The sequence below is a fragment of the Populus alba genome, chromosome 5, assembly GCF_005239225.2.
Source record: "Populus alba chromosome 5, ASM523922v2, whole genome shotgun sequence".
NCBI lineage: Eukaryota > Viridiplantae > Streptophyta > Magnoliopsida > Malpighiales > Salicaceae > Populus > Populus alba.
The window spans coordinates 3,979,474-4,005,281 of NC_133288.1; the positions used below are offsets into that span (position 1 = coordinate 3,979,474).

General features: G+C 38.8%; 4 protein-coding genes across 4 annotated transcripts in view; 2 read left to right on the forward strand and 2 right to left on the reverse strand.

Moving 5' to 3' along the window:
* LOC118051484 (flowering locus K homology domain) overlaps positions 1-3,259 on the forward strand; it is an 8,345-nt gene extending 5,086 nt beyond the window's left edge. The window contains 3 exon segments of the mRNA XM_073409246.1: positions 1,428-1,493; positions 1,496-1,623; positions 2,700-3,259. Of these exon segments, the coding sequence (XP_073265347.1) occupies positions 1,428-1,493; positions 1,496-1,623; positions 2,700-2,873 (368 nt within the window). The 3' untranslated portion in view covers positions 2,874-3,259.
* A 202-nt stretch (positions 3,260-3,461) lies between these two features.
* On the forward strand, positions 3,462-6,106 carry LOC118055670 (uncharacterized). The gene is made up of 4 exons (XM_035067615.2): positions 3,462-3,539; positions 3,866-4,031; positions 4,131-4,219; positions 5,709-6,106. The coding sequence occupies exons 1-4, from the start codon at positions 3,462-3,464 to the stop codon at positions 5,838-5,840; spliced, it is 465 nt and encodes a 154-aa protein (XP_034923506.2). The 3' UTR covers positions 5,841-6,106.
* Positions 6,107-6,735: 629 nt separating this feature from the next.
* LOC118055673 (G-type lectin S-receptor-like serine/threonine-protein kinase LECRK3) lies at positions 6,736-9,660 on the reverse strand. The gene is made up of 2 exons (XM_073409096.1): positions 6,949-9,660; positions 6,736-6,774 (listed from the first exon to the last, which is right to left on the reverse strand). The coding sequence occupies exon 1, from the start codon at positions 9,459-9,461 to the stop codon at positions 7,008-7,010; it is 2,454 nt and encodes an 817-aa protein (XP_073265197.1). The 5' UTR covers positions 9,462-9,660; the 3' UTR covers positions 6,736-6,774; positions 6,949-7,007.
* Positions 9,661-21,954: 12,294 nt separating this feature from the next.
* On the reverse strand, positions 21,955-24,738 carry LOC118055672 (G-type lectin S-receptor-like serine/threonine-protein kinase LECRK3). Its single transcript, XM_035067616.2, has one exon. It carries the CDS (start codon positions 24,733-24,735, stop codon positions 22,276-22,278), a length of 2,460 nt encoding a protein of 819 aa, XP_034923507.1. The 5' UTR covers positions 24,736-24,738; the 3' UTR covers positions 21,955-22,275.
* Between the last annotated feature and the right edge of the window lie 1,070 nt (positions 24,739-25,808).

Genomic DNA, 25,808 nt, shown 5'->3' on the forward strand with positions numbered 1-25,808 from the left:
AAGCTCCTCTATCATTAATATTGGGAATGACTTTATCGTATTATGGCTGAATATGCCTTATGGAATGATTTATATTATTTATCAGATGCAAATGGCGAATCCTCCAATGGAACAGAATGCCACCACATCAATCATGGGGTGGACCTCAATCCCTTCCTCTGAATCCTGTTGGAGGACCTGGTATGGCCAAAATCCCAATACATGCAACCTCCGCGGCAACTCGACAATTACTATCCTCCATCTGACATGCCACCCAATGGAAAACAACCTCATCAGGGTATATCTGCATATGGTGAAGACAAACTCCCATGGGGGGCCATGCATCATCAAATGCCCAAGCAGCACCATCAATGAATCACACAGGTTATTTATTCTCTTTTGTTTTCACCCCTCTCTCTCATCAAGGGAAATTTAAGATGCTATTTTCTTGTGTGGAGAATGGTTAGGATGTGGGATGACATGCTGATTTGTGAAGCAGAAAGGAAAAAAAACTAGATTTTATGTGCTATATAAACATGTTCTTTTCTTTTCTTTCCCCCCACATTTGTTAAGGAACGTCAATCATTGTGTAAAGTAATTGTCATGCTTTTTAGAATAGACCTTTGTTGTCTGGGTCCATGTTTTGGAAAATGTTGTTGATTGAACGTGATAGAGATTGATGATGGGTTATTGACACAGATTTCTTGGGGTTGGCAAGGGTGGTGTAGTGCTTACGGGAAGCTTTGCGTAATGCTATAGTTTTCCATAAAAGAGTTCATATAGTAGTTTTACAGCACAGATTATGTAGTGGAATGAGAGACCTGCTAAAACAAACCACACAAAGATGTCTACAATCATTTCTTCTCAGTATCATGTTTTTTTTTTGGTTGGGATGGGTCTGTAAATGTAATGGAATGAGAGACCTGCTAAAACAAATCACATACAAAGATGTCTACAATCATTTCTTCTCAGTATCATGTTTTTTTTTTGGTTGGGATGGGTCTGTAATTTTTCTTAGGCTTTGAAATGAGAATATAATCTTTAGCACAGATTATGTAGTGGAATGAGAGACCTGCTAAAACAAATCACACAAAGATGTCTACAATCATTTCTTCTCAGTATCATGTTTTTTTTTTGGTTGGGATGGGTCTGTAAATGTAGTGGAATGAGAGACCTGCTAAAACAAATCACATACAAAGATGTCTACAATCATTTCTTCTCAGTATCATGTTTTTTTTTTGGTTGGGATGGGTCTGTAATTTTTCTTAGGCTTTGAAATGAGAATATAATCTTTAGCTTGGTTAACGAACTTTTTCTGCCATTGCAAATTAAACAGTTCTATTTATTATTTTCCAAACCAAATAACCTCATCCTGTATTTCTTGCTGGCACTGGTCAGCACTTTTTGAGGTTTCAAAATGATTGATGGGTTTCGGGGTTCTTGTGCAGATTACACAACAAATGCAAATTCCATTATCTTATGCTTGAAAGCTGTTATTGGGACAGCTGGTGCAAGTATAGCTACATTCGACGTGCTAGTGGGGCAACTGTTACTATACAAGAAACTAGAGGTGTTCCCGAGGCAATGACAGTTGAAATCAGTGGAACTGCTTCTCAAGTCCAAACAGCTCAGCAGCTGATACAGGCAATATTCTGTGCTTTATCTCTTTAACTAAAATTGATCTTCCCCTCTCTTTTCTGGATATATCGTATTTGGACTATATGTTTTTTATACTGCTGATTTTATACTGAATGGGAATTTGCTTGCAAGAATTCTTTAAATGGGATTTTGACTAGGCTTGCTTCTATTTATCATGTGTAGTGGTTTACTAACTCGAGATAAATATTGTCAAATGGACCTTGCAATAGGAGGTTGGGATATTGTTGTATCTCTAGGAATGTCATAAAATATTTGTTGAGGTTTATGACATCTATTATGTAGAGTGTGTCTGTACATACATGCATGCATGCAATATTGGGAAAAGCGAAACTGATGCAGGAAGGTTTATGTCAGTAAATACAAACATATTTTGTATAATAGAAAGAGCCTATTAAACATTTTTAAAAAAAATCCATGTGCACTAGGTGTAATTTTAGTTAGGTCTCCATGATTTGAATTGGAGGTTCTGGACAAGATTATGTAGCTTGCTAGCTAGCAATTGTTTTTTTTTAAAATTAAATGGTGAAAAAAGAATAGTTGATCACCTGGGTTTTGACTGAGTTGCGTGTTGATCAGCAAGGCCACCTAATCAACAGGTTTGACTAGGTCAACTCCCCAAGCGGTTCCAAAGCAAACCTACCCCGAGCAAGGCCCAGGTCGATGAGTCACTGGTTTGACTTGCTAGGCCAGGTTTGATAACTATGGCTTCATAGTGTGAAGCTGCCAAGTAAATTTCTTGCTTAGAATGACATCAATAAAAGGAAGTTAGTGTGGGGAAGAAGATTTGAAGTTTTGATGGATGATGGTTGATTCTTATAGTGTATGTGTGGTTGGCCTAGTTCATGTGGATGAACACAATCGTAATTGAATTCTTCTTTTGATGTAATGACTGGCTCTAGTAATCTTTTACTAGATGGAAATTGCTGATGTTATTTGTATTCTCATTTATGTAAAGAAATTGTTCTGTTTTTTTTAATGAGATGGACTTCCAACATTTGATTTAATAGTGCATATGCATTTCATTGGATCGCACCAGTTCTGATGTGGCTCTTCTGTTGCAGAATTTCATGGCTGAAGCTGGAGCACCAGCACAGCCTCAAACGGGTGGGCCTGCTGACCAGGGGTATAATCCTTATTCTCACAGTTCAGTGTATGCTTCTCCACCATCCAATCCAGAACACACAGGCCATACAGGGGGTTATAGCTCCATGTATGGTGCAAGCTTTGGGTACTAAGCAGCTCCTAGCCGGTTTGCTCACGATGAGACTTGTAATGATTGTGATCTTAGATGATAAAATCAACAAATAATCTGTTAAGGCTGCTGTAGTTGTACTTTGCATCTATAGATTATTGGTTAGACAAAATTACATGTTAGATCCATTGTCTGCTTAGGCTTGACCATGGGGTTGCCCGTACAATGTTTTAATTTTTTGTGCAACCTTAGCCATGCTCAACTCTTCCACGATGGCTTCGTTTGTGGACGAAAATTTGTCACCATTAGGGTACTTTTGCTTCCAGTAATTCATCTTAATGTTCTGTGTTTGTTCATCCGTTGTGGAGTGTGTACTTTGTAGAGAGATTTTTGTGAATGGCGAGGCATGACCAGCTTGTTAATTTTCTACCTGCATATCTCATCACATCTGGTTCCTGATCTTTGTTTGTATGGTTGGCTAACTGGTTAGTTTTGAGCTTTGTTTGGTCCTGTGAAGGCTAATGTGTCTACGAGAAGTTGATGGGTATACTCTCTCCACCATGCATTTTCTTGTAAAGCACCCCTTTTCTTCAGCCTTCATGGACCTTTGGCTTTTGGGCCTGTAAAGGGAATGACTGCCATAGAGAAAGAGATAGAGAGTTTTGTGCCTGTAAGGAATCCTGATGTAGCTCGAAAGCATTCCACGCAGGTTTCCACCTCTTCCATCATAGCCACATCATGGACGGCTTTTGCATGATTTTTTTTATTTTTTAAAAATTATTTTTAACATTAATATATCAAAACGATTTAGAATATATAAACAGTATTAAATTTTAATAATTTATTTTTAAATTTTATAAAAATATAATTTCAACCGCGTTTTTAAATACTTTATCGCTTCAAATACTTTTAATTTTATGAAATAATGCCCCCTCTCTCTCTTTCTCTGTATTTTCATTAAAACCCCCCTTTATGCTTACCAAAACCTTAGAGCAAAAAACAAGAAAAGGAAAAAGTAAAAAAAAATGGCTCCAGGCAAGAAAGGAAAAAGCGAAGGCAAACTCGGGCCGTGTCAACTCAGTCAAACCCACAGCCCCAAGTCCCCAAAACAATTTCCCATCTTGCATACGTGCAGTCCCTCCTTCCTCCGTCGCCATCACCATCCACGCCAAACCCGGTTCCAAATCCGCCTCCATCACTGGTGGGTCTATACACACATGCAAAAGGACTGTTTTGATTCTTGTTTAGGTTAAAAAATTAAAACTTTAATTTTTTTTCTTCTTCCTGATATTGTATGTAGATTTGAGTGATGAAGCGGTGGGAGTGCAAATAGATGCACCTGCTAAAGATGGTGAAGCTAATGCTGCACTTCTTGATTACATTAGCTCTGTAAGTTTTTTTTTTTTTTTTTTTTTTAATTTTCCTTACGTTATAAGTTGGTTATTCGTTTTTAATGTTTCGTGATTGATGATTATTGGCTTAATTTTCGAGAATTTTACAGGCATGTGTGATGTTAATCAATGCCTGTCAATTTTTTTTGATGTTTCGGTACTACGCATATGGAGAGAAATATTTTGAGTTGGTACAATTTTGGCTGAATTTTCTAGAGGAAAGGAGACTTGTAGCATGAGGGCGGGGGACGAAAGTGGCCTCTTTTTTTTTTTTTTTTTTTTTTTTGTAGAGAAACGGTAGAACGGATTCTTACGGTTCATCAAATTTTACAGGCATGTGTGATGTTAATCAATACCTGTCAATTTTTTTGATGTTTTGGTACTACGCATATGGAGAGAAATATTTTGAGTTGTTACAGTTTTGGCTGAATTTTCTAGAGGAAAGGAGACTTGTAGTATGAAGGCGGGGGATGAAAGTGGCCTTTTTATTTTTTATTTTTTATTTTTTTGGAGAGAAACGGTAGAACGGATTCTTACGGTTCATCAAATTTTACAGGCATGTGTGATGCTAATCAATGCCTGTCAAAATTTTTGATGTTTTGGTACTATGGATATGGAGAGAAATATTTTGAGTTGGTACAGTTTTGGCTGAATTTTCTAGAGGAAAGGAGACTTGTAGCATGAGGGTGGGGGATGAAAGTGGCCTTTTAATATTTTTTTGGAGAGAAACGGTAGAACAGATTCTTACGGTTCATGAATTAATTAGAGAGGGTTTTATTTTTGTCTTTGGGCTTGCATGCAAAAGGAATGGTGAATCTATAGTCTTTATATTTAGCCTATCAGTATTTTGATGATGGATTTGCTGGATTCTAGACATGCGCAATGAGTTGGAAAACAGCATCAATGTGCTTAATGTAGAGTATTTGGAAGTAGTCAAATATTGATGCTTTTTTTGGGATTTTGAAAGAGGGTTATGCTGGCACTTTGTTAACTTCTATTGGGAGTTTTTATTATGATAGTGTATCTGGCATTTTCCTATTTCATCAAGTTGGTGTAAGTATTTGATGCAAGTTGAGGATTGAGTTAATTTTGAACGCATATGGTAATAATAATTTTTTTACTGCCCTTTTGAAACCATGAATTGCTAGGAAGAGTTTGAAATTGAAAGAGGATGAAAGACTAAATGCATTAAGAGAGAGGATGCGATTTCATGAGTGATATAATCAACTGGGATCCCTGGCTTAGCCCAATAGTAGATGAAAAGCTTCTCTTCCATAGGATAAGTGTGATTTAGAGCATTTAATCTTCTGAAAAAATAATAATGAGGTGTTTACTGTTCAATCACAACTGTAAACATGGTTGAATAACTGAAGAGAGTTATTTATGAAAATTAACAATTTCTTGTCGTGATATCTTGCATTTATATAGAGAACCTCCTCTGTTTTAGTACAAAAAAGGTTCACAAGTTTGGTTCTCTCAACCAACAGGTGTTGGGGGTGAAGCGGAGGCAGGTATCCATAGGCTCTGGTTCTAAATCGAGAGACAAGGTGGTGATTGTGGAGGAGGTAACTCTACAAAATGTTTTTGATGCTTTGGAGAAAGTGTCCAAATGCTGCTGATTAAAAAAAAGAAGAGAGGTTCAGTGTGCTTTCTTTAACAAGAGATATGATTTACATGATCTTATACTGAACACAAGGTATTTGGATAGGACAACATTCCTAGTCCACGCTGATGTTTAAAATACTTTGGTCTGTAGTTTTGTTTCTTCTACCTCACACTGAAGCAATAATCTTTGTAAGTACAGAAGCTGTAGTGTTACTTATGAATATAATGACCGATGTTTCATGAAAATTCAAGTTAGATGCTAATTTATTCATCTTCACCATGGTTTTTCTAGTTCTCATTTTTCTTTATGATTTCTTCCCCCTTTTTTCTTATGAATTTCACTAAGAGATCATTATAGCTATACTTTTGCACGACAGGCTTGCTAATACCTAGCGACATGCTGTGAAAACTATCTTATTTTGCCCTCCAGCTTTTGATTCTTCTGGCTGTTATGCCATTAATAATGCTAGATTTAAGGTTTATGGTCCGCTGTTGTTATTACCTGATTTTTGTGTAATTCGCCTATAAATGAAATTACTCTCTAGTGATAAAAGGAATGGAGTGCAGATATTGTGTCATGAACAAAAGGCTAGAATTTGTTTATTGCAGGAGCAAGAGAAGTCTCGGCTCATACTTGGCCAGGAAAACATTTATCTTTTTCACACTGTTTAAGCATTTTTTCATGCACCAACTGATCTGTTGGTTGTTCTATTCCTCTGGATTATGGGAGGGGGAGGCTAAGTTCCGCTGTGTAGGAAGATCTGATGGAGATAGTGAAACAAAGGAAGAAATTTTTCTTTTTAACATAAACATATTTAGTGGAGTAATCTTATTGATTAAGAATCATCTATCAGAAGTGGAGTATCCTCAATACAAGTTGTTGCAACTCTGAAGAACATATTGCTAGTATTTGTTGAGACTTGAGAATAGCATTACCCATCTAGAAACCTGGCCAAAATATAGGTTTCAGTTTTCCAGCCATAATCCCGATACATGAGATAAGGTGGGAAACAACTTTACAGGCATTAACATTAGAAGAAAAATCAACAGGAAGCTATGCTGCATAAACATAAAGGAACTCAGTACGAAATAGCAATTTTATAAAGAAAAGGAATACATGACCTGAAAAATAAAATACCACTCTGCAGATGAATCTCTTATTCCGAACCACAAAACGCAGCTCATATGGCAGTAAAAAAAGAAGTAGGACTTGGAGGGATTGGGATTTCTACTGTCCCCTCCAACATGAGGAGTACCTTTTTCATTGAAGGGCGGAGGGATGGCTCATCAAGAGTGCACCAAAGTCCCACTTTAACCATCCTATCTAACTGTTTCTTTTCGACGATTTCATCACCCACTAGTTTGTCCATATCACCGTCCAGAAAACATTGGTAAACCCACTGTTCGAGAACAGCTTCATCCTCTGGAAGACTCGAATCCACATTCTTTCGGCAACATGTGATCTCCAACAACATAACTCCAAAGCTATAAACATCTGCTTTAACTGTCACCGGCATATTCCGGTGCCATTCTGGTGCTACATATCCCCTCGTCCCTCTGATTCCCGTGAAGGTTTTAGTTTGGTCTGACTTCAGCAACTTTGCCAATCCAAAGTCAGAAACTTTGGGGCACCTGCTTTCATCTATTAGTATATTCTGAGGTTTTATATCACAGTGGATGATCTGAGTGTCGCACTCTTCATGTAGATAAACAATACCCCTTGCAATGTTGCGAGCAATTTCCAACCTTTCAGGGAAGCAAGGTCGTTTTTCAAGTGAGAAGAGTGTGTCAGCAAGGGAGCCATTGCTCATGTACTCGTATACCAGGAGCCTGTGATGTTCATCATGGCAATAGCCGAGCAGACGGACTAGGTTTCTGTGATGTGTTTTCCCAATGACTTTCATCTCATTCTGAAATTCTCTTTCCCCTTCAGCTAGAACTTTCTCCAGTCTCTTGACAGCAACAACCTTCCGAGTACTTGATAGTATCCCTTTATAAACTGTCCCAAATGATCCCCTGCCAATTTCTTCCTTGAAACCACCAGTAATATTTTCTAGCTCTGCATAAGTGAAAGCTCGAGGAGCAAATACCTCATTCAATGCAGTACCATCATTATTGGGCACCCTTTTATATGACAATACATGATATCTGTAAACGATGATTCCGAAAATCGCCACCATAGCAAGCCCAAAAGCAACAAATGAACCACTTATTATTAGGATTGTCCTGCCAGTGCCAAGGTTCTTCTTCTCGGTTATAGGCTCTTTTCTGTCCATGGTGGATATGGGTCTTCCCACCTTGACGACAGCCAAGTTCGAACTTTCTATGTTTCTCCTCCCAAATATCAAAGGAAACCTTTGCTTTCTGCAGTACTGCCCATCAGTGAATAATGCTGCTTCACAGTTACAGTCTTCCAAACAGGCTTGCTTACAATTGTCTTTCGTTGTTGATGACAAAACGGAGTATGAAACATCTTCCCAGACAATATTAGACAGCTCTTCCATGGTGTATGCGCTACTTCCATTCTTGTCCTTGCAACTTTCAGCATCGAAATCCCTCTCACAGCCAGAAGTCCAATTTCCCTGGGTAACAAACTTAAATCCAGGAAGACAAATACATTCAGCTTCCTGATCCTTCACAACACAATATCCATTAAGACCGCATGATCCCTTGGGTTGGCACTTATCTCTTGTGGAATACCACACAGCTGACCAGTTTCCATTCAGTGTTAGATTTTGTGAATATAATCTGAAAATCCCATCAGCATCAAGTTTCATAATATTAATTGTTTCTTTCGTGGGATATCCTCCATCTGCAATGTTTTTTATGTTGAAACCTGTGGAATTGAGAAGGTAGAGACGGCCATCCGGATCAAGATTTAGAGTCACATCATCTCCATTAGTACCAGATGCAAAATAAGCATATGTAGCTGTATCTGGAGTATTAACAGGATACTGCACAAGGTTGCCATCAGTTTGCATCTTGAGCCGGTAAATACCAGTTGAGAGTTCAGTTTCTGAAACAGGAGAAACCAGCTCTGCCCCTGCTCTGAGCTGTTGAGTTGGCAAAAGGGTATCTGTTGGGTGGTCAAAACTCTGCCATATAATCTCGCGATCAGAATTATATAGCACAAAGTTGCCTGAATCAGACATAGAAGCTAAAGAAGCTGGCTGGGAAGCAGAAACTATCGAAGTCTCACCCCCTTGTGCTGATGTCAAGACAACCCTGCCATTTCTGGTGAAGAGCAAGGTCGCATTACTGGGGACTGGGGCATCATCCCTTCTAGCAGCCCACACAACAGTCTGTAGTGAAATCCCGGAAAGAAAAACCCCTATAGAATAGCCGTCGCGTTGTCGGAAAAATCCGAAAGCATAAAGACCGGAAGGTGACAACCATGAGGAGTTTGTGATAGGTGTTAGAGAAGATCCGAGGGTAATATTGGTCTGTCTTTGAGCTGAAGCTGTAAAAGATAAGGCGAGAAGAAGAAAAAAGATGATAGAAGCCATGGATAGGGATTTAGCTCTTGTGTGGTATGGGAGTGTCAATATAAGGATGTCTATTGTTCCAGCACTCCAGTCTCTTTCTTTGGGTTCCAGCAGTCGAGCCAGGCACTCAGAACATGAAAGTCTAGCCATAAAATCCACCGCGTTTCCCTACCAATTAGTGGAAATCCTTGCGCTTACTTGTATGCTTTCAAAGTCAATGCAGTCAAGTCACTGAAAAAACTCGGCAATTACCCTGCCATAATACTAGGGCAAGACAGAACAACTTGCTTGCTTGTACTAATGTCCCTCAAATGCTAAAGCCTAGCTAGCAACCTCAGTTTCTAACGAAAGAGCATCTCTACATGTTGCGTAACTAACAATCCCTTGAATATTAAAACTGAAAAGTGGAACAAATTGGACCGTTGATTTTATGATCAGTTCCACTGTACGACATTATTCAGAGTACAACTGAGGTGGTCACGGCAAGGACTGAGTCAAGGGACAACCTAGCATTTGCTGACCTGCTCTTCTCAGCAAAAGCTTCTTCTCTCACCAGCTTCATGCCATGGTTGCTGATTGGAGGAGCTTTATAATTTATTTATTACAAATGTGCTATGAAAAAGAAAAAAAATGCTATGATATTTGTCTCGACTCGAATCCTGGATCCATGACTAGAACATAGACAAGGTTTCTTTCCAAGGTTCCATACCTATGCGAACCTAAACTTGTATACAAACTTATCATTCAAAACTCAATTAGAGTTCAATACAACACTAATAATAAAATAAACTTCATAATATAATTTGATTGTCTTAATACAAGAGTTCATATAAATTCATATTTGTAGAGCACTAACTAGACATAAAAGAAAATGTACAAATTACAACCAAAAAAGCAGGTTTTGAAGGTCTAACAAAAGTGACCTGCTAACAAACTATAAGCCTGAAAAGATAAATAATGAGAGGGTGAATTGAACAACTAAATGAGTAGATATTCGGGGAGTCGGCCAATCTCGAATGGCGTAAATCTTTTCTTCATCTACCTTAATTCCATCGGCACTTATTACGAACCCCAAGAATAGCAAGCTACTCGTCATAAAGCTACACTTTTTCAAATTAACGTATAACTTATTTTGCTGCAGAATTTTAAGCACTTCCTTCAAGTACGCAACATGGTCAGATTGGGTTTGGCTGTAGATTAATATATCATCGAAGTATACAACCATAAATTTTCCAGTGATAGGTTTCAATACCTGGTTTATAAACCGCATGAAAGTACTGGGTGCATTGGTTAGTCCGAATAGCATTACTAACCACTCATATAAGCCCTCATTTTTTTAAAAAGTAGTCTTCCACTTATCTCCTAGTCTGATCCGAATTTGATAGTACCTGCTTCGCAAATCAGGTTTTGAAAAGACTTTGGATCTGGATAACATGTCTAGCATATCTTCTAATTGAGGGATAGGGAACTTATATTTAACAATGATCTTGTTGATTGGCCGGCTATCGATGCACATGCACTAACTACCATCTTTCTTTGGCACTAACAAGGCTGGTACTGCACAAGGGCTCACGCTCTCATGTACTAGTCCTTTCTTAATCATTTCTTTTACCTGTGCTTGCAGAACCTGACTTTCTTTGGGATTCATCCGGTAATGGGGGTGATTAGGCAAAACTAGCTCCTAGCATGAAATCGATCTGATGTTGTATGTCTCGTACAGGAGGTAACCCATTAGGTAGGTCTGACGGTATAACCTTATGAAATTCCTCCAGTAATGGCAACACTATAGGTGGAATGTCAATATGATCCCTGCCAACTTCTCCTTTTACTACTGCGGAAAAAATCTCTTTGGCTTCCTTAGTCTCTTCCATGAATTTGCCCCTGTCCACTAGCAATACTGGTTTTCCTTGTGGCTTCGGTTTAATGCTGGCAAGCTCTTCTTTTATAGGACCTAGAACGACCTTTAACCCCCTTCATGAAGACATAAACTTTGTCACGACCTCTATAAGTGGCGTCTACAACATACTACCAGGAGCGTCCCAAAATTACATGGCAGGCATCCATTTCCACCACGTCATATGTAACCTCATCTATATAATTCTTCCAAATTGAGAATTTAATGTGGCAGACTTCAGTTACCTTTACTTCAGTGCCACATTTGATCCAACCAATTTTATATGGTGCAGGATGCTTCTCGATTTGCAATCCCAACTTAGTAACCATTGCTTTTGATACTATATTTTTGCTACTGCCAGTGTCAATGATAATATCACAGACCCTCTTGTTCACGGTGCACCTGGTTCTGAATATATTATGCTGCTAAGAGGGTTTTTCTCGTTTTGGTGCCAACAGTAGCCGCTGAACTACAAGCGACCACGACAATAGTTATCCCTCGACGCCTCCTATTACTTCTTCTTCTTCTTCTTTTTCATATGTATAGGCTGCTTCGTTATAATCTTTCTCTGTGTCGAAGAGGCACTCTTCTTCTGGCTCTATTAAGTTCACGGTACTCCTTCTTGGACACTGGTTGGAACGGTGTCCTGGCTATCCACATCTATAACATTATTCGATCCTAGACGAGCATAAGGATTTCTGGGCGTCACCTCGGATGGAATGGTATTGGTAGGCTTTGTTGGTGCTCCATTGCTGCTTGTTCCCTGTATAGTGTTAGAGAATGAGGGTTGGGTTGTTGAGGTCGTCAGGGTCATCGGGGCCTTTCCTTTGTTGACTGTTGCTCTATTATTATCAAATGGATTCCTGGTCCCAACCATTTCCTTTGATCTATCTAATTGGGTCTCTGCCTTAATAGCCATTGCAACGACTTTTGTTAGAGTGTAAACTGTTTGCATCGCCACACGATCCTGTATGGCCCAACGCAGACCTCCAACAAACTTGGCAACTTGTTGTGCCTCTGTTTCCAGCAGATTATTTCGTGATGATGGCATGTGGAATTCTTCCAGGAAAGCTTCAACGGTTCTGGCTTCTTGTCTACATTCCTAATACTGTTTAAACAAAATTAGCTCGTAATCTGGTGGTAGATAATGGGAACGTAATAGTCGTTTCATTTTAGTCCATGTTTGAACCATCCCCTTCCCTTGTCACAGCTGGGTACTTTGTAGTTACTCCCACTAGGCATAAGCTCCCCCTAATAGTCTATATGCGACTAACTTCACCTTCTTATCTTCAGGAATGTCCATATAATCAAAGAACCTCTCGACTAATACCAACCAATCAAGGAACCCTTCAATCTGAAGTTGTCTATTAAAATTAGGCAGGTCCATCTTCATTCGAAACATCTGTCAGTCTGGTTCCCTTTGGTATCCTCTCCGGTTTCCCCAGAGTATAACTTCAGCTTCTTCTTCATCCTCACTTAGGCTGTCCTCATAGACTGGTTGCCTTCGTAGGATTCTTGGAGGGCGTTCACAACTTTCAGCCCTTTCTCTGTGATGTTTGTTGCAACCCATTTTTTGACCACTGTTTTTGATATATTTTCAAAAAATTTCAAAAATAGAGAAAAACAAAGAAAATCCAAAAAAATATGTTTTTTAATATATTTTTGTCATTTTAGCATTTTCAACGTCGTCTAAAAAGAATTTAAATTTAAAAAAAAAAGATTTTTCGAATGTGTTCAACTTTTCACGCGTCATTTTTAAAATCATTGATTTTCCGCATTTGAGTCGACGTTGATATTGCTCGTTTTCAAAAAAATACAAAAAAACAAGAAAAATCAAATCTTACAAAAAAAGTTAAGGGACCAATTTTGAAAACTTGGCAATATTTTTTGCCTATACATACTGGTTTCCTACACTTACAAGGGGGGGGGGTAATTTTGGAAACACTAGAAAATACAAAAAAACCCACCCTAAACCTATCTTCTCCCATTTTTTTTCCAAAGGCAGCCGCCGGAGCCCCCCACTCCTTTGATTTTTTATTTTTCTCTTCTTCCTTAAACCTGCCAAAAAACAGCAGCCCCCGGCCGGAATTTCTTCTCCCCCCTCAGCCGTTTGATTCATCTCCCCCACGGTTCTCCCTCTTGAAACCAAAAGATCCGGCCACCCTCTCCCCTTTCATCGCCATTTTCTCTTCTGCTTCTTCCCCACTGAAACAACCAAGCTCAGCCCCCTCCATCACAGTTCTCTCCCGTTTTTTAGCCCTCACTGTCTCCCTCACCCCTCTCTCGGCCAGGCCTCTATTTTCGGTTGAAAATCAGAGGGACCTTCCCGATTCCCACAAATCTTCCCCTCTCAGCTGTTTCTCCTTCAACCGGTTAGCAGCAGCCCTTCTTCGGCTGACCAACACCAGACCCTCCCCCCTCTCAGCAGCGTCTCCTCCTCCTCCGAACCATCAATGCCGTCCTCCAACAGCAGTAGCTCCTCCACAGTAGCACCCGATCTCCCCGCAACTAAAGAACCCAGTGACGACCACAGCAGCGGCCGAACAGCCCCAGCGGTGACAGCCCCTTCTCAGTCGTTTTCCTCTTCCCTGCTAGCCACCTGAAACTGAGGAGAGGAAAAGGATGACCGATCTGCAGCGAGGCAGATCCAAAAGACCCGCACGGGACAGATCTGAAGAGAACTTGAACAGATCTAAAAAACTAAAATCGACTGCTCTTTGTGTGTCTTTCTTGTTGTTGCAGGTGGCGGTGACCTTCACCGCCGGCGAGGAAAGGAAGAGGAGAAGAAGCCGCTCCAGGCGCCTCTGTTTTTCCAGGTTTTCCAGCGCGGCGCGTGAACCCACGCGCCGCCAGTGACGATGGCGCATGGGAAGACGCGCCGTTACTGTTCCTGCGGGTGCAGAAGTCCTTCCCTGCAATTTCTAGAATTTTAGGGACTGTTTTGTAAATTTTAAATTATGTAATGTAATTTTTATTTAGTTTTGAATTTTTGGTACTTTGTAAATATGGATGTAAAAGAAAAGAAAAGAAAAGATAGAGAAAGTGATAAATAAAAAAAAGAAAAAAGAAATGTTTGTGTGTGTTTGTTTTTTTTTTTATGTTATTGAATTATAAAAAAAAGGACAAAAATAATTAATTGTTAATTTAAATATGGTTAAATATCTCAAGGACAAACAAAGTCAAGTTGTATATTCGGGGATTTAATAACTGATTTATTCAAGCCTTAGAATTTAATTAATATTTTAAATTTTCAAATCACATTAGAACACAAAGCAGCTTACCTCAGGTAGGGTGCGTTAGGGGTGCTAATACCTTCCCTAACCACAACCAGTCCCTTAGCCGCGATCTATGACAAGACCAGTACATCAGGTTTCCTAGTAGCCCTCAATGAATTACTAGGTGGCGACTCCAACGAACCAAATTCAAAGCAAACGCAAAAACGATAAAAATCGCCAGCCGATGCCGCGCGTCAGATTTTTTTGGGGTGCGACAATGTTGATGACTTGGGGATTGTTGATCCCTTGATTATTTCCTGCTGTCAACCTAGCAAGGGCTGCTTGGATATCACATAAGGTTTGTTGTGTCTCATGCTGGAAAATTCTGAATTCAACCCCTATAACCAAATTGTCCTCGCGGTCACCACCGCCAAGGGTTTCGCTTTTGTTGTGTGGGTTTTCCATCTAACAGGATTAGGCCTGCTCTGATACCAACTGACGTAGCGGAAGCTTCTGTGGAAATAGGACACCATCTATTTCTGGGAAAAATCATTCGAATCCTTAAACCAAAATTACACTCAAATCTACGAGTTCAGAATTTAAAATTCTCTAAGAGAAAGTACTTTATTGAATTCAAAAGTGCCTTACAATTAAAAGAGGCAGCCTTTATATAGGCTGTAAATCCTAATTCGACTAGGAATATAATTGTTTAGGAAAGAAATAACTAGAATAAAGAAAGCAAATACTATAGCTGGAAAAGTAAATAAATCCTGATATTACGACATTAATTAGGACTCCTAAATAAGGAGGCAATCTGGTAGAAGGATACTCCAATGGTAACTGTAGTTTCTGATTTCTCTGCAATGATATTATATCCTGCAATCTGCTCTTCCTCCCCTCCTGTAGACTGTTCTACATCACCAACTAGGGTTCGGATACGATATTCAGAAAGACTAACAATACCCTATTAGCATGGGTATTTTGACTGGCATACCATAGGTTTATAATCATAATCAAATAGACATATTCATATCTCAAGACTCAACTCATGACATCAATCAAATGAGGAGCTATCAATTCAAAATATATGTTGGTTCATATTAAGAATTTAGATTCAACTATTGATCATGCTTTATCGTAACAAGAATAATAATCAACATATATATTATCAAGAAACATGATCCAATTTATATTAACAACTCAAATATTTATAATATTACTCATGCATATGGAAAATTATCCACTCACCTGACTCGAAAGCAAACATAACTCAAAAGCAGATACCGAAGGAAATCCTACTAATGTTCCGCCGGTCGAATATCATGATTATCTGAATACAAATGAGATATATTAAAAAATAACTCAAAAGAACATATAACCTATTTAATACACTTATCTAAGGGTATATTTCATAACCCTATATGTTTTTAGACTAAACTAGTTATGTTTCCTAAAAACTCAAAAATTAACGGTTTTTCCGAATCTAATCCATAATAAAACAAATAATAAGACTTGATAATAATTCACTAAATAAACCTTATTTATCCATCAAACCAATCTGAAAAAGCTAATATTATAGCTAGGGACCAATCTGGAATTTATCATATTTTTAGGGTCAAATTGTAATTTTTCTAAAATGGGAGGACCAAATTAAATGTGTTAAAATTTCATAACTATACTGGAATTCTGCCCATAATTCATCTTTTATTCTGTCCGGAATCTCAGAATATGCTCCAGGGACCAATTTGTATTTTTTCCAAAATTTGGGGACTAAACTGCAATTTTCACAAATTGAGGGACCAAACCGAAATTTTGTCATCTTCAACCTCAAACCCAGAATTTAAACAGAAAACCTACTGTCCTTTCCAGATTTCTAACTCAAAATTCACCATTTACACAAGTCATAACTCAAAATCATCTTTACCTACAAGATCTTAAAACTAACTAATTAACTCATTACCCACAATAATCAACCCATAACATTAAAATTAATTCATCAATCAACGCAAAATAAAATCTTCAAAACCCTAATCATTCATCAAAATAGAAATTTAAAGCTAAATAAAACATATTAAACACATTAAAGCATAAATCTTAGATTTTCAACTCCTTTCTATTTCCCTTCTAATTTCCCTCTTTTCTCTTCTCCTTCTTCTTTCCCTTTTCTCTCCTGCTGGTTATCTCTTAAATTTTCAAATCCCTCTTTTTTTTTCTTTTTATATTTATCAAGCTTGTTGAATTACCACAATACCTCTTATTCATTTATACCCATTTATAAGCCTCTAAAGGCTTTGTTGTCCTTAATCTCTTTTAATTTAAAAACATCACGATATTAAAAAAAAAAAAAGAATTTCCTTGTAGCTATGATATTAATGATGTTACACTTGTGATCTTGTTGATGATAATAATAATAATAAATTCATATAGTTTTAGTAATGTTTATGTTAGCAAGTAATGATAATGAAGGTGAAGAAGCTGTGATGAAGATGATGGTGATGTAATAATGGTAATGATGATTAAAGAGATTGAAAAATATTATTAGGAACATTTAACCATGAGTTAATAGTTTTGTGATGGAAAAAATATTTTCTATTGATAATTTATTACTATATATATATATATATATATTTCAAATATAAAAGATATTTTTCAAATAAATGCACCTTAACTATGATAAATGATATATTCTCTGTTTGTTTGCAATTTGATTGTAAAGGCTATAAGGAAAGTCATCACTCTCCCATAAATCACTCATCCAACAATATCAGTTCCTCCACAAAATCCTCATTCACCGGAATCAAATCCTTACGTTTAATTTGAATGTTTGAATCATGGACAACTTGCAGTTAGTTACAGAATAGCAAAGCTTCAGGCTTAATAAGCTCTTCAATCTTGTATTTATACATGCACAATGTAAATGAAAAAGTGTGTGAAGTTATCTCATTAATCTGCTTCTTATCTTCTCTATATGGTATCAGAGCTCTCTTTGCTCCAACGAGTTCTTTGATTTTTTTTCTCTTCTTTCGCTTCTGCAATGGCCTCCTCAGCCTCTCCCCCTATTGCTATTAATGCCACATAGTAGATTACCACTTGACTCACACCAACCAATTATCCCTCTTGGTATGCACAGTTTGAGTCCCTCCTTCTCGGCTACAACCTATATGGTTATATTGATGGTACACTCACATGTCCCCTGTCCACAAATCCTGATGCAGCACCTACTGTTGCCTCTACTCACTGGTTTCGACATGACAAATTAATTTTGAATGCTATTCTTACTTTGGTGTCTGATTCTGTGATATCTTTCATAGTAGCTTCCAAAACATCCTCTTAAGCTTGGAACAAACTGACCAAGCTTTATGCCAGTCGTTCTAGAACACAAGTCATGCAACTCAAATAGGATCTCATTCTCATTCATCATGGAACACACACTGTCACAAAATTTCTTTATTCTATCAAGTCTATTGCCGATGAGCTTGCACTCATTGATGCTCCTCTCTCTGTTGATGATATTACTCTCTATGCTCTCAATGGCTTAGGACCTGAATATAGAGAAATGGTAGCCCATATTTGTACACGCGAATCTGCCTTATCATTTGAAGAACTTCATGATCTTCTCATTGGTCATGAGTCTTACCTTAAACGCCGGGACAATACTTCTCCTCCCCTAGTCGTTACAGCACATAATACTCAGCGCAAGAATCATAGTTTTTCACAAAAACAACCATAGTCTTCTCTTCATGCAGCCACACAGAAATATGATTCCAAATCTCAACCTCGCTATTTTAGGCAGCAAAAATATACTCCCAAATGCCAATACTGTGATCAACTTGGCCATGTTGCAAAACACTATCCTAAGTTACACACTAGGAAGGCTACAACCAACGGCACCACTGCTTTTCAGAGTCCAGATCAGTGTTGGCTCATTGACTTTGCTGCATCGCATAACATCACCTCTCAAGTATCCAATATGCACTTACACTTTGAATATGATGGCACAGATGAAGTGCTCATTGGAGATGGTTCAGGTTTGAAAATCACTCACTCAAGTTCTCTTACTCTTCCCTATCCTAAACGCACATTCCAAGTTCAAGACACTCTTTGTGTTCCCACCATAAATCAAAATTTGATTTCAGTCCATCATTTTACCAAAAACAACAATGTGTTTCTTGAATTCCATCCTTCTTGTTTTTTTGTCAAGGATCAACAGACGAGAGAGATTCTTCTTAAAGGACCGTGTGAGAATGATGTTTATCCTCTACCTCATCCCCATGCCTCCACTCCCATTGCAATAGTTCATGAACGCACGTCTATAAATGGCTGGCATCAGCGCCTAGGCCACCCTTCCTCAAAAGTTGTAGACAAAATGATCTCCTTATTCTCTTTTCCAGTTTCTAGCAGTTCCTCTATATCTCATTTTTGTGATTCCTGTTTTATCAATAAATCTCATCGCCTGCCTTTTCATAAACATGGTCTCACTAGCTCTACTCCTTTTGATTTAATATATACCGATGTTTGGGGACCATCACCACAAATCAGCATTCAAGGTCATAATATTATGTGATCTTCATTGATCACTTCACAAAATATGTCTGGTTTTTTCCACTTCATAACAAATCTGATGTTAAAATCATTTTTCCTCAATTTCATAAAATGATACAAAATTGGTTTAATGCTAATATCAAAAGTCTCTACTCTGATAATGGTGGAGAATTTGTTGCTCTACAACCATTTCTTACTCTTTACGGCATAAGCCATTACACCACAGCCCCATACACTCCTCAGTAAAATGGTTTTTCAGAGCATCGTCACAGACACATAGTAGAAACAGGCACCACACTTCTCAGTCACGCCAACCTTCCCTCCTATTTCTGGTCCTATGCTTTTGTCGCAACAACCTATCTAATCAATTGATTGCCCTCTCCTATTCTTCATCAAAAATCTCTCTTTCAAACCTTGTTCACAGCATCTCCCAATTATCTCAAACTCAGAACATTTGGTTGCTTGTGTTTTCCCTGGCTGAAACCTTACCACACACATAAACTCCAGCCCAAGTCTGTTCCCTGTGTGTTTCTTGGTTATTCCACTACACAGAATGCCTATCTTTGTTTCCACTTACCTACTCAACGCTTATATATCTCACGGCATGTTACATTTGATGAAAACACCTTTCCTCTAAAGAACATCATCAACCAGTCCACTTCTGAGTCTTCCTTACCTGTCGCTCCTACTCTATCTGCACCACTACTGCAGATTGTCACCCCAGCAAACCAAGCTCCTTTTGCACCAGTCTCTATTGTCCATCAAGAAGAGCTCTCTCTCCCTGCATCCAATTCGGACATTACAACCACAGTCTCCACAATTCAGGTAAATCTTCCAGCTCCTGTTGTTTCTCAAAGACGAAATAATATGACCACTCGGTCTATGAACAACATCTTTGTTCCAAAACAGCTTCACACCACCACAACACATCCATTACTTGAATCCCTTGAGCCAACATGTGTTAGTCAAGCACTTAAAAATCCACTTTAGCGCAATGCCATGTCCGAAGAAATCATTGCATTACTCAATCATGCCACTTGGGAACTTGTCCCTGCTGCAGCAAGTCAAAATCTTATAGGCTGCAAATTTGTTTTTCGAACAAAACAAAATCCTGATGGAACCATCAGCAGATACAAAGCTCGTCTAGTTGCCAAAGGCTTCCACCAAAGACCAGGTCTTGATTATTCCCAGACATTCAGTCCAGTTGTTAAACCAGCTACAATTCGCTTAATCCTCTCCATTGTTGTCATGAATGGTTGGTCTCTTAGGCAGCTTGACATAAATAATGCTTTTCTTCATGACAATCTTGAAGAAATAGTGTTTATGCATCAACCTCCCGGCTTTAGAGATACTTCCAAGCTTGACTATCTTTGTAAACTGAAGAAAAGTATTTATGGCCTAAAACAGGCACCTCGCTAGTGGTACAAAGCTCTTCGGGATGCTCTTCTGCAATTTAGCTTTGTTCACTCAGCTACGGACACGTCTTTATTCATCTATGTCTCTAACAATGTTCTCTGCTATTGTCTAGTGTATGTTGATGACATCATTATAACAGGAAACGTCTCCATATTTGTAGCTATTATCATCAATAAACTTAGTCACACCTTCTTTGTCAAAGACACGGGACATCTCCATTTTTTTTTTCTTGGCATTGAAGTCATTCCTATAGCCAAGGGCCTTTTCCTTTCATAACACAAATACATTCGAGATTTACTCTTTAAAACTTCCATGGATATGGCCAAAGACATTCACACTCCAATGTCCACTAGCACACCATTGATTTTATCGGATGGTTCAACTCCTGCAAACAACACAGAATATCGAAGAGTTATTGGGGCACTGCAATATCTTGGTTTGACTAGACTTGACATTGCATTTGCAGTAAATTGACTTTCCCAGTTCATGCACAAACCAACAACGAGTCACTGGACTGTAACCAAACAAATTCTTAGGTATCTCAAGCAAACAATGTTTCATAGGATTCTTATTCAACAGAGTAGCCCTTTAAATCTACAAACCTTTATTGATGCGGACTGGGCTGCCAACACTGATACAAGGGTCTCCACCATTGCATTTATCACCTTTCTAGGCTCCAATCCCATTTCTTGGTCTGCACGCAAACAAAGAGCTGTATCGTGTTCTTCTACAGAAGCGAATTTCGTGCATTAGCTGCTGCCACCTCTGAAACAATTTGGCTTCACTCCTTAATCAATGAACTTGGCTTACATCCTAAAAATCCTCCCTAGGTTTTTCATGATAACATTGGTGCAACTCATTTCAGCCTAAATCCATTGCAACACACTCGTATGAAACACATCAAAATTGACCTTCTCTTTGTTTGTGATCTTGTCCAGAAAGGTTGTATTACCATCAGTCATGTTCACACTTTAGATTAGCTTGCAGACTTGCTTACGAAGCCTCTTCCACGCCACCGTTTTCAAGTCTTAAGATCCAAGATTGGAGTTACTAATGGTACCTCCATCTTGCGGGGGTATATAAGGAAAGTCATCACTCTCCCACAAATCACTCATCCAACAGCATCAGTTCCTCCACAAAATCCTCATCCACCGGAATCAAATCCTTACGTTTAATTTCAATGTTTGAATCATGGATAGCTTGCAGTTAGTTACAGGATAGCAAAACTTCATGCTAATAAGCTCTTCAATCTTGTATTTATACATGTACAATGTAAATGAAAAAGTGTGTGAGGTTATCTCATTAATCTGCTTCTTATCTTCTCTATAAAGGCTTCCTTTTAACATAATTCTGCTTGATATGCTCCATGTAATTACAAACTAATTAGCTCATTCTGGTCTTCTCACTTCTGGCAATTAGTCATTTTGACGGCGACTTGCAACAATGTACTGTCACCAACCGTTGTATTGGACTTCGATTCACCGATAATGCCCTGCAACTAAGCTTGCGCGTTGGAATTGGACATTGGCATTTTAGGCAAGGAATTGCCTTGTAGAATAGAAGAAGAAGAAGAAGGGGAAAAAACAAGCAAAGATCCTAGTCTCATTAATTCTATTCTTCGTAAAGAGCTCACTCTTGAGATAACATAAGATCAACAAATGTTGTTTATACTAGGAACACGTGAAGCTTTCATGATAACGTTTTCTTTTCTCCTCTTTATATACCTTTTTTTTTAAAAGAAAATATCTAAGATACGATGGGAAACAACTTTACAGGCATTAACACTAGAAGAAAAATCAACAGGAAGCTCCTAAATGCTGCGGAAACATATAGCAATTTTATAAAGAAAAGGAATAAATGACCTGAAAAATCTCTTATTCTAACCATAAAACGCAGCTCATATAGCAGTAAAAAAAGAAGTAGGACTTGGAGGGATTGGGATTTCGACGGTCCCCTCCAACATCAGGAGGACCTTTTTCATTGAAGGGCGGAGGGATGGCTCATCAAGAGTGCACCAAAGTCCCACTTTAACCATCCTATCTAACTGTTTCTTTTCGACGATTTCATCACCCACAAGTTTGTCCATATCACCGTCCAGAAAACTTTGGTAAACCCACTGTTCGAGAACAGCTTCATCCTCTGGAAGACTCCAATCCACATTCTTTCGACAACACGTGATCTCCAACAACATAACTCCAAAGCTATAAACATCTGCTTTAACCGTCACCGGCATATTCCGGTGCCATTCTGGTGCTACATATCCCCTCGTCCCTCTAATTCCGGTGAAGGTTTTAGTTTGGTCTGACTTCAGAAACTTTGCCAATCCAAAGTCAGAAACTTTGGGGCACCTGCTTTCATCTATTAGTATATTCTGAGGTTTTATATCACAGTGGATGATCTGAGTGTCGCACTCTTCATGTAGATAAACAATACCCCTTGCAATGTTGCGAGCAATTTCCAACCTTTCAGGAAAGCAAGGTCGTTTTTCAAGTGAGAAGAGTATGTCAGCGAGGGAGCCATTGCTCATGTACTCGTATACCAGGAGCCTGTGATGTTCATCATGGCAATAGCCGAGCAGACGGACTAGGTTTCTGTGATGTGTTTTCCCAATGACTTTCATCTCATTCTGAAATTCTCTTTCCCCTTCAGCTAGAACTTTCTCCAGTCTCTTGACAGCAGCAACCTTCTGAGTACTTGATATGATCCCTTTATAAACTGTCCCAAATGATCCCCTGCCAATTTCTTCCTTGAAACCACCAGTAACATCTTCTAGCTCTGCATAAGTGAAAGCTCGAGGAGCAAATACCTCATTCAATGCAGTACCATCATTATTTGGCACCCTTTTATATGCCAATAAATGATATCTGTAAACGATGATTCCGAAAATCGACACCATAGCAAGCCCAAAAGCAACAAATGAACCACTTATTATTAGGATTGTCCTGCCAGTGCCAAGGTTCTTCTTCTCCGTTATAGGCTCTTTATTGTCCATGGTGGATATGGGTCTACCCACCTTGACGACAGCCAAGTTCGAACTTTCTAAGTTTGTCCTCCCAAATCTCAAAGGAAGCCTTTGCTTTCTGCAGTACTGCCCATCCGTGAATAATGCTGCTTCACAGTTACAGTCTTCCAAACAGGCTTGCTTACAATTGTCTTTAGTTGTTGATGACAAAACGGAGTATGAAACATCTTCCCACTCAGTATTAGACAGCTCTTCCATGTTGTATGTGCTACTTCCATTCTTGTCTTTGCAACTTTCAGCACTGAAATCCCTCTCACAGCCAGAAGTCCAATTTCCCTTGGCAACAAACTCAAATCCAGGAAGACAAGTACATTCAGCTTCCTCATCCTTCAGAACACAATATCCATTAAGACCGCATGATCCTTTCGGGTCACACTTGTCGCTTGTGGATGACCACACAGCTGACCAGTTTCCATTCCGTGTCAGATTTTGTGAATATAATCTGAAAATCCCATCAGCATCAAGTTTCATCATATTAATTGTTTCTTTCGTGTGATATCCTCCAGCTGTAATGTTTTTTACGTTGAAACCTGTGGGATTGAGCAGGTAGAGACGGCCATCCGGATCAAGATTTAGGGTCACATTAGCTCCCGCCCAATAAGTACCAGATGCAAAATAAGCATATGGAGGTGCATCTGGAGTATTAACAGGATACTGCACAAGGTTGCCATCAGTTTGCATCTTGAGCCGGAAAATACCAGTTGAGAGTTCAGTTTCTGAAACAGGAGAAACCAGCTCTGCCCCTGCTCTGAGCTGTTGAGTTGGCAAAAGGGTATCTGTTGGGTGGTCAAAACTCTGCCATATAATCTCGCGATCAGAATTATATAGCACAAAGTTGCCTGAATCAGACATAGAAGCTAAAGAAGCTGGCTGGGAAGCAGAAACTATCGAAGTCTCACCCCCTTGTGCTGATGTCAAGACAACCCTGCCATTTCTGGTGAAGAGCAAGGTCGCATTACTGGGGACTGGGGCATCATCCCTTCTAGCAGCCCACACAACAGTCTGTAGTGAAATCCCGGAAAGAAAAACCCCTATAGAATAGCCGTCGCGTTGTCGGAAAAATCCGAAAGCATAAAGACCGGAAGGTGACAACCATGAGGAGTTTGTGATAGGTGTTAGAGAAGATCCGAGGGTAATATTGGTCTGTCTTTGAGCTGAAGCTGTAAAAGATAAGGCGAGAAGAAGAAAAAAGATGATAGAAGCCATGGATAGGGATTTAGCTCTTGTGTGGTATGGGAGTGTCAATATAAGGATGTCTATTGTTCCAGCACTCCAGTCTCTTTCTTTGGGTTCCAGCAGTCGAGCCAGGCACTCAGAACATGAAAGTCTAGCCATAAAATCCACCGCGTTTCCCTACCAATTAGTGGATATGCTTGCGCTTACTTGTATGCTTTCAAAGTCAATGCAGTCAAGTCACTGAAAAAACTCGGCAATTACCCTGCCATAATACTAGGGCAAGACAGAACAACTTGCTTGCTTGTACTAATGTCCCTCAAATGCTAAAGCCTAGCTAGCAACCTCAGTTTCTAACGAAAGAGCATCTCTACATGTTGCGTAACTAACAATCCCTTGAATATTAAAACTGAAAAGTGGAACTCATTGGACCGTTGATTTTATGATCAATTCCACCGTACGACTTAATTCAGAGTACAATTGAGGTGGTCACGGCAAGGACTGAGTCAAGGGACAACCTAGCATTTGCTGACCTGCTCTTCTCAGCTAAAGCTTCTTCTCTCACCAGCTTCATGCCATGGTTGCTGATTGGAGGGGCTTTATAATTTATTTATTACAAATGTGCTATGAAAAAAGAAAAAAAAAAATGCTATGATATTAAAAAAAAAGAAAGAATTTCCTCGTAGCTATGATATTTGTGATATTAATTATGTTATACTTGTGATCATGTTGATGAGAATAATAATAAATTCATATAGTTTTAGTAATGTTTATGTTAGCAAGCAATGCTACTGAAGGTGAAGAAGCTGTGACGAAGATGATGGTGATGTAATGGTAATGACGATTAAAGTGATTGAAAAATATTTTCTATTGATAATTTATTAGTATATTTATTTCAAATGTTTAAGATATTTTTCAAATAAATGTACCTTAACTATGATAAATGGTATATTCTCCGTTTGTTTGCAATTTTATTGTAAAGGCTTCCTTTTAACATAATTCTGCTTGATATGCTCCATGTAATTACAAACTAATTAGCTCATTCTGGTCTTCTCACTTCTGGCAATTAGCCAGTTTGATGGCGACTTGCAACAATGTACTGTCACCAATAATGCCCTGCAACTGAGCTTGAGCGAAGGAATGGACATTTGCATTTTAGGCAAGGAATTGCCTTGTAGAATAGAAGAAGAAGAAGAAGGGGAAAAAACAAGCAGAGATCATAGTCTCATTAATTC